The sequence below is a fragment of the Brachycentrus maculatus genome, unplaced genomic scaffold, assembly GCF_059751285.1.
Source record: "Brachycentrus maculatus isolate JH-2025_06_01 unplaced genomic scaffold, ASM5975128v1 h1tg000171l, whole genome shotgun sequence".
NCBI classification, from domain to species: Eukaryota; Metazoa; Arthropoda; class Insecta; order Trichoptera; family Brachycentridae; genus Brachycentrus; species Brachycentrus maculatus.
Window position 1 is genome coordinate 7,725 of NW_028280924.1, and position 9,230 is coordinate 16,954.

The window sequence follows — 9,230 nt, forward strand, 5'->3', positions numbered from 1 at the left end:
ATAAAAATAAAATACCTTATTGATATATTTTTATTTCCAAATGAGCAGAGTACAGTCTAATAATGGAATACCTTTTATCAACAAGCAGTAAGAATTTGCACGTGTGTGTTTGTAAACATTGTTTTGCAGTAGGTACTACTCATTTAGTAGGTAGATTGTCCCAGTAACTTGACAGATTAGTACTTCGCAGTATATAAGCTCATCTTGCCTGGAGCAAGTAACAGTTGCACATGATATATCAATCATACACCATCTTGTCATCTCAGTGAATTAGTTTAATTTATTATCCACCTTATAAAAATCTGGTTTTGTTACATTATCTGCTGAACCATGTCTTTTAGGGTAAGATTTTTTTGCTTTTTTAAATATGTAAATATATTTTAATGTAAAATGTCTATTCAGGTTTTATTATAATTCAAATGTATTTGTATAAAATATGTGTCAAAATATGTTTACATAAAATAAATATACACGACAAAATATTTTATTACGTTCCGAAATTTTAAATTTAAAGATCAGAAAAAAAACTGCATTTAAAAATATATTCTGTTAACTATTAATAAGATTTAAAAATAATATTAAAATCAACAAAAAAATGTTAAAGATGTTAGTTTTAAACACCTACAATTGGTTCCATAGTAATTTTACTTAAGCACAAAATTTAAGAGCTATTTTTTTTAATAATACAGTGACTAGCTTTATTACTTTGCAAAAAAATCTTTAAAAATACTGTTCATTTCTTAGTTTCTCAAAATGTTTGACGTATGCATTAAAAATCTAAATGAGCATTTTAGGTTTAAAAAATTTAAATTGATTGTTTTTTTTTACCGGACTGTGAAATTTTCCAATTTTCCTCGTGTGTTAGTTATTATTATTCCATCGAGTTTTTAGTTGTAAACTTTTTTAGTTGTATAGATATTGTAATAGTAAGCTGGTTAACTTAATTTTTTTTCCTTAAAATTCCTTGATTTTATACTCGTGTCATTATTTAATTTAATAAATTTGTATTTATTGAATTAAATAACGACATAAAATAACACATTTGAATACGTTATTGAAGCACTGTCATATAAGTTTGATGAACCATCCTTAAAAGAATAAATTGCTTAAGCAAAAAACAATTTAAGACTTAAAAAACACAATCAAATCTTAATATATAAATGAAGTGCATTCCTTAAAGATAAAAATAAGCAATTCAAATTTGTACCAGTACGTCTATGCAACCCCAGTATCCTGTCCATTACTCTTACTATCCATTTCCTGCCTTCTTTTACGTTTCTTTTTAATCATTTCATAAAAAAAAAACTCGTTTATAAATATGTATGTTACGTGATTTTTAGGATAGTTGATAATCTGGTTGTGAGGCATATTTACACTATATGTACTCGTATTACATGATGCTATTGGATTTTTCACCTATCGTATCCTTTCAATCTAAAAGTTACATATATGTAAAAATTAAGCACTTCTATTAGACCACTACTTGAATTTTATTTTATTTCACACGACTAGTTTAGAAAACATTTGCAGTTTTTGAAACTAGACGTGTAAAATTAAATAAAACTCAATTAGTAGTCTAATACAAGTGTTTTGTTTTAATAATCAACATGTCATTCCACAGAGTTAATGCCGAATCAATAAATAAAGTAGAATTAACTAATTTATTTCAACAGGTATTCGCTGTTTGTTCGCTGCTCATGGCGTCAAGAGCTACTGGACAATTATTTGGGGGCAATGCCGGTGGTTTTGGAAATGTCGGTGGACGATTTGGGGGTGGATTTGCAAACGGTTTCGGGGGTGGACTTGGAAACGGTGTAGGGGGAGGACTCGGAAATGATTTTGGTAATGAAATCAATAACTTCGGTGGTGCTATAGGAGATAGCTTCGGTGACGATTTAGGTGGAAATCTTGGCGGTGGCTTGGGAGGTCTAAACGAAGGCTTCGGAGGATTAAATGGAAATGGACTTGGACAAGATTTTGCTGTTGGAGGCCGAGTAAGACTTGGGGAAAATTCAGTAGCTTCTCAAAGCATCGTGTTTGGAAATCAAAATACGAGACAATTTGGCTCCCCAGCTTCCCTTAACTTTGGTAAATATAATAATTTATTTCAAAAGTTGGTTCACAATTAAACGCAATTTTGTATATTAATTTTACATTTTTAAATTAATAGACTGTAGTTTTGACTCGATATGTGGCTTCATGATCTTAAATATTAATGCTCATTGCATTCAATTTGCTTTATGAAATAATATTTTTTTTTACTTTCAACTTTATATTCACAAAAAAAACCCTTTCAAGGGTTTAAATGAGGAGTATATAACCAAAATAACAAAAACTGGACTTTCTTAGAAACGTTATTTTATTTGTGTTGCCAAATACCATACTACAAAAGGAAAACTAATTGTCAAAAATTTATTTTTTTTCTACGGGATTATACAAAATAAATAACTAAAATTTCAACTCCTTATAGTGCATTTTAGTCAAAAATTACCTAAAAAGGCGATTGTAAATATTACGTAATATGAAAACAAACAATTCTTAAATTATGATGTGATTGATTTTTGTTTGAAGAGACCATTTTTAATACGTTTTTTTTTACAGGAACTAGTCCTTTGGCAGCAAATCGTATTTCTTTCGACAACGATGACCATGTAAGTTAAATGCTTAATACGCAAGCACAAAAATATTCTTAAAATAATGTAAAAAATAAGACACTTTATTTTTTTAATTATCATCATTCTTTATTTTTTGAATAGCATCATCATCACCCCTCATACCACTTCAAGTACGCCGTGCAAGACCATCACACTGGCGACCAGAAGAGCCATCAGGAGGCGAGGGATGGAGATCAGGTGCGAGGAGTGTACTCCCTTGTGGAGCCTGACGGCACCATCCGCCGGGTTGAGTACACTGCTGATGACAGGAATGGGTGAGAAATCAGTTCATATTAACTGTACATCCTAGTCCTCCTCCGTAGTGTAATGGCCAGCACGCTCGGCTACCGCACTGGAAGTCCAGGGTTCGAATCATGGGGGGGGAATCAATTTTTTTTCTCCATATTACCCTGGACTGGTACCTGAAGCGCAGGGTAGAACATCTTGCCTTTTTGCAATCAACGATCAAGATAACATTGCGTCGATACTATGCAGTGTCCTATGTACAATTTATTGCCTTATACATCTCCTGCGATGGGGTCGCAAAATAGGGTAAATTGGGATTTATTTATATTATATAAACGTACCCAGTTTTGTAAAGCGTTTAAACGATAATGTAGAATGAATTAATGAATTAAGAAATGTCATTAATTATAATTTTTATTTGAAGCAATAACTTTGTGATTATCCATTTTATAATTAAAACATAACTTTGTTTTAAAATCACTTTAAGTATTTTATTTTAACTAATTATTGTGTCTAACGGTTAGCTTCGAAACCGGTAGACATAAATTATAATTAAGTTATAATAAAATATTTACAGTGATTTCAAAACAAAGTGTTATTTTAATTACGACATTCAATATATTGATTTCAAACATTATTTTATGTTGTTGTTGACTTATTTATTTTAAAGTCATTCAAATATTAGTATACACTTAAAAAGACCATCGATTTGATATTCCAAGGTATTTGATATAACCGGTCGACGTCATTATTATCATACGAGTATATAAACAAAATTCTATCGAAGATCCGTACATGGTTCGTTTTCCAACTTGCTGAATTTTCAGGATTGTCACTATTTAAATACATCGTTTATTAAAATGTTTCGTTTGTTGCCAGGTTCAATGCCGTGGTGACCCGATCTGGTCGTGCATCGATCATCCCACCTCCGCCCCGCGCTCAGCGTCCCAGGCTGTTGTGAAGTCACTTCGCACACCATTCGTCGACGGATATCTCCACCTATCACCATATTTTCACTTTCAGAATATCACTCTATTGTTTCACGATTCATTGCACTTGACAACAAAAGAAAACTATACATATTCGTTCACACTTACATATGTAAGCGAATACACGAGTATGCTGGCATGGTTTTTGTAATTAAATCATTTTGCTGCAGTAATATCATTAGTTTAATATGTGAATGCGTAGTATTGTTCTAGTTTTGATTAAAAGAAGATAAATTGAACGTTTATGATGTTACTAATGAGAAAACTTTTTTCTTTATAGAGACTGAATAATTAATAATGTATTAAATAACGATATTTTATTTTCAATTATATATTATATTTTAATGAATGAAATCATAAACATTTTGTATTGCCATTATAATATATAAACAATATTTTTATGTTAACGTTTCTAGGACCTATATTAAAACACTTGCTTTTATTTTCAGGAATATTTCAGTGTTTTCTTTCAGTAAAAGGCCAGTTTTTAGAAACTGCGCTATCCTTGTAGAATTTTGTATAAAATGTATAATAATGTGAAGGCGTAAAATATAGCTATGAGTTGATAATCCTGAGTTCTTCTATTTTGTAAATTATAACATATTTATATTGATATTTTATACATAAGTGTAAGTAAAGCAATCAAAAATAAAATAAAACCAAAAAAAATATTTAAAAAAACCCTGTTTTTATTTTCTAAAATATGTATCTGCCTTGAACCTTCGAATGCTAGTGGATTGAATAGAGTGATATGAAAGTGACTAACACGCTATTAAATATTTTCTAAATTTGTTGATAAAAAAATAAAGATAATAATTTTTTAAACAAGTTTGTTGCTTTGTTATATTTAAAAACTACACCTTACGGTTTGTACTATATTTTAACAGGATTATTGTAATATATTAATCGGTTTTGTTGTAATGGGAAGTTTTCACAACATTTTGACTGGTGGATTTTCCCCAAGAACATGAGTTGAAGTCATCAACTGATAAACAATAAAAATAAAGCTACAATCTGATACAGATTGTGTCGCGATCGATCACTAATATTATCATCGGCTCTCAGTTAACTGTTTAAAAAGAATTCTACTTGGACATCGTGTATCGACCTATCGTCCAAAAATGATAGCGATTTCGCTCCACTTCCTTTCGTTAAATTCATTTTTTGTTTAGTAATTTTGTCTGAAATTTAATATAAAATTAAATTTTTTGAGGTCGCAATAAATACAAATAGTTTAATATGATTCTAATTTAATATTCTTTTCTATTATAACAATGAATAACTATTCTATCTTCTGTCGTTCGATTCACATGACCAAACCATCTTAACTAACTTTTCTTAATTTTATCGATAATACTTAATTCAGACTTGCATTATTATATCATCATTAGGACATTTATGAATCATACAAGGTTTTGTTGCACATTTGTCTGAAAGAAGACGTTTATATTTACACATGTATACATACGAGTACGTGCATATTTAAAAAAAATACCAATGGAAGTTTTTTAACTACAGCGTTATTGAGAGTATCCAAATCTTTATTAACAAATAGTTTATAAAATGACATTATAAAGTATGTCATTAAATTCGGTAAGAATCTTTCATAAATTTCATAAAAGTCTATGCTAATTACAAAAATGGTAAATTCAACCATAGATGCTGCCATGAAGTAATTGTGAAAAAAGTGTCAGGTGCCGTGGCGTAGTTAAGTAAACGCTTGACTGCAAAACTGGTGTCGCGGGTTCGTTTCCCACCAATTTTAAAATGAATTCAAGAAATATTTATTTACAATTAGTCTGGGTGTTTGTGATATAATTTTAACATTTTACCTTCCTTATCCTGACTATCCTACCTGCAGGCAAACATCTAAAATAGATGCTTTGCGGGTTATTCTTTTAATAAAAAAAATAAAGAAGGATGGTGTCAATTGAAGAAAATGAGATGTCAATATGTTTAAAAATGTCAAACCAATAAAAAAATAAAATTATTCCATTCAATGATTAAAAATACAACATTTTCAGTGTGTTCAAATACTTGTTCACAAAATCTGGATTATCTCCAATTACAGGGGTTATTTTCTTAATATTTTTTGACATCTCATCATAGATGAAGAAGAATATGAAAAAAAAAGAAAATAACTCCTGTAATTGGAGATAATCCAGATTTTGTGATCAGTATTTGGACACATTCAAAATATTGTAAATAAACTATCTGGTCAAATTATAAGTTTAAATATCAAAAATGAAAATGATATTTTCTGGCGTTTTTCATGTGTGTGATTATAATCCAGAATTCTTCTCAGAAAATACAGAGTTTCTGCTCAATAAAAAGCTTCTTCTCATCTCACCAATAGATGTCTCTAGTGATTCAAGAATAATGTTTCAAAATTGATTCATATATGTAGAACTTCCAAGAATTTGAGGTTGTCTATAATGGGTAGAATTGGTGAATGTTACACGTGTGTAAAGTGATCACTTAAACCAGCCTATGACGGTCGTTAGCCCCGCAAATGCCCAGACTTCCATATTCTTCTTCATCTTTGATGAGATGTCAAAAAATAATCAAAAATACAATCTAAAGACTCCAAACGATCCAAATATTTAATTTTTATGGTTAGTATGCCAACCAATTAAAATAAGTCAAGAGTTTAAGTCGAATTAGTTAAGATCAAATTTTGACATTGGTCCTGAATGCCCCTCTAGCGGACTTCGTCCGAATCTGTCTAATTTTTTTCTTATAGTTCTATTCTTATTTTGTTATACATATTTCTAATACGTTGTTGGTAATGTTTAAACATCGTGAAAGTTGTTCGAGAATGTCATTAAAACAACATTTCATTTCAGTAACTTGCCGATAGATGTTGCTTGTATTTAATGTATTTTATTTTTGTATTTTAATGCGCTCGACAAATATATAATAAAAATAGTTACTAAATTATCGTTAGTATTTTTTTCCAGAATTGAAGACTCTAAAAAGCACATCAGGCAAGAGTCTTTGAGATAGAATTAGAAACACCAGGATCATGGAAATATGTGATATCAAAGATGTCGTTAGGGTGGGGAGGCAACGAAGGAGACAATGGTATGCGCATGTGAGGAGAATGGAACCATCCAGACTCCCCCCACATCGCACTGTACGGTCAACCCCATGGTAGACGACTCCTGGGCAGACCAGCAAATAGATGGATCGATAGCTGGGAACCGACATCGCAGGAGACTAATCTCTCTTAAAAACAGGCCACAAGGCCTACACCAAGAAGAAAAAGAAGAATATAAAAAAAACAGATTTTAATACCCATGAATACTATCGTAAGCCTTATAAAACAAATAATGTATGTGAATTTTTACATTTTTAATGGTAGAATAATACTTTTGAATTTGAATTTTTTTTTCTAATATTTTTTTGACATCAAATAAGATGAAGAAGAATATGAAAATCTGGGCATTTGCATGGCTTATGACCTATCAAAGGCTGGCTAAGCAATCACTTTACACACTGCGGCATTCACTATTCTACCCCTGATTGACAATTTCACTACTCGAATTTTTGGAACTCCTGGATATATGATTAATCAATCATATGGCATAATACATATGAGTTCACAACAGACATATGTGTTGGATTGAGAAGGGTTTTATTTAGCAGAGACTCTTTTGTTTCTATGCAAGATACGAACCCTGGATAATTTTTAAATCATAGGAAATGTCTGAAAACATGGTTTTCATTTTTTTTTCTAAATTGAAACAAAATTTATGGGTCTAAAATTTAGTTTACCTCCGTAGTTTAGTTAAAGTGATTTTTTCTTATAATTTTATTATTTGAACCTGGATTGGGACCTGAAACTTAAGATCGATTAGCTTGCTTTTCCATAATTGGATGCGTATAATGTGGGTCTGTTGTGTCTGAATTGCAAACACGTTTTCTACTACCTTGCCCGAGCTATCACTTAAGTAAAACTTAAGTGCAGTTTTTTGTTAATCAATTCAAACAATATCGTTTTTGTATTTGAATTTCTAATCATATAATATTGTTCTTAATTAGAATAAATGATTATGATCATAGATTTAAGATAACGAGAGCTTTCATAATAATGGCAGACTTTACTTGGTGTCATTTAGTGCACGACTTATAACATAACACGTAGAAATGCAAGTCAGATAGATCGAGATAATAATTGAATACGCGATTGTGTATTTATTACATATTTCACGGATGAATGCGTAAGTAGTTTAATCGTAACTAGATCCTGGCCAAATATTATGCAACGTTAGTCCATATTATTATCGTTATTATATTATTATCGGTTAGATATGGAAAATATATTGACACCATACTGTGACATACTTTGATAAAATCATTAAAGAAATTAGGAAGACACTGAGGATTGAACTACTCATATCACAAATCCCACGAAAAGGACATGTCGGAATAACGTCACGTTGTTACGTCATTGAGGCATTGAAAATAATAGATTCCCAAATTCCTTACACAGAGTTTTATGGTATATTCGACAGGCCCACATACATATGCATCCAGGGGCGTGCATTCTATATAGGCAGAAAAGCAGTGCTTATCTTAACTTACCCGCGTGACTTATAAAAAGGAACCCAGTACCTACCTATCCTACCTTACGAAACAGTACCAGCTTACCTTACTCCCTGTCTACTGTCTACCCTAGTAAGTAGTAGCAGCTTACCTTACTACCTACCTCTACTGCCTACCCTAGTAAGTAGTAGCAGCTTACCTTACTACCTACCTCTACTGCCTACCTTTATTAATTCTCAGTACACGCCACTGTATGTATGGACATTATTTACTATTTGCAACAACCGGACGCGACGCGCCTCGGTGGAGAAGGAAAAGATTTTAAGGTGTTTTGACCAATTTTCAAAAATGTAAAATATTAATGAGTTAATTTAAAAAACACGTACTGGGGTGTTTGTATTTTATATCCATAAAGGTTTAAATGGTATAGCGTCCTACGGTTTCTTCCTGTGTTCAGTCTATATATTATACAAGCGATTCGTGTGTTTTAGTACTAACATATCGCTCACTCCTTTCAAGAACGTCATAAATAAAAAAACTTGATTTTTTAGGAGACCGTTTTTAAAGCTTAAAAATAAAACACAATGTATTAAATAAATATCAAGCCATTTATTGAACTTTTTACTGTGCAACAGAACCTTTTAGGTAAAACCTGAAGGTTTTTTCTCCATTTGAAAAATATTTAGTATATTTAAAAAAAAAAATTGAAAAATACCTTTTCTTCAAAGTGCTAAAAAAACATTTTCTGCCCTCTAGCGGGTAAATATTAAGTTAAAAATATGACTCTTTTGCT

General features: G+C 30.9%; 1 protein-coding gene across 1 annotated transcript; it reads left to right on the forward strand.

Moving 5' to 3' along the window:
* The first annotated feature begins 250 nt into the window (after nt 1-250).
* Nucleotides 251-4,261, forward strand: LOC148308299 (uncharacterized). The gene is made up of 5 exons (XM_088261973.1): nt 251-342; nt 1,674-2,088; nt 2,602-2,651; nt 2,757-2,929; nt 3,780-4,261. Exons 1-5 carry the CDS (start codon nt 331-333, stop codon nt 3,859-3,861), a joined length of 732 nt encoding a protein of 243 aa, XP_088118099.1. The 5' UTR covers nt 251-330; the 3' UTR covers nt 3,862-4,261.
* The last annotated feature ends 4,969 nt before the right edge of the window (nt 4,262-9,230 follow it).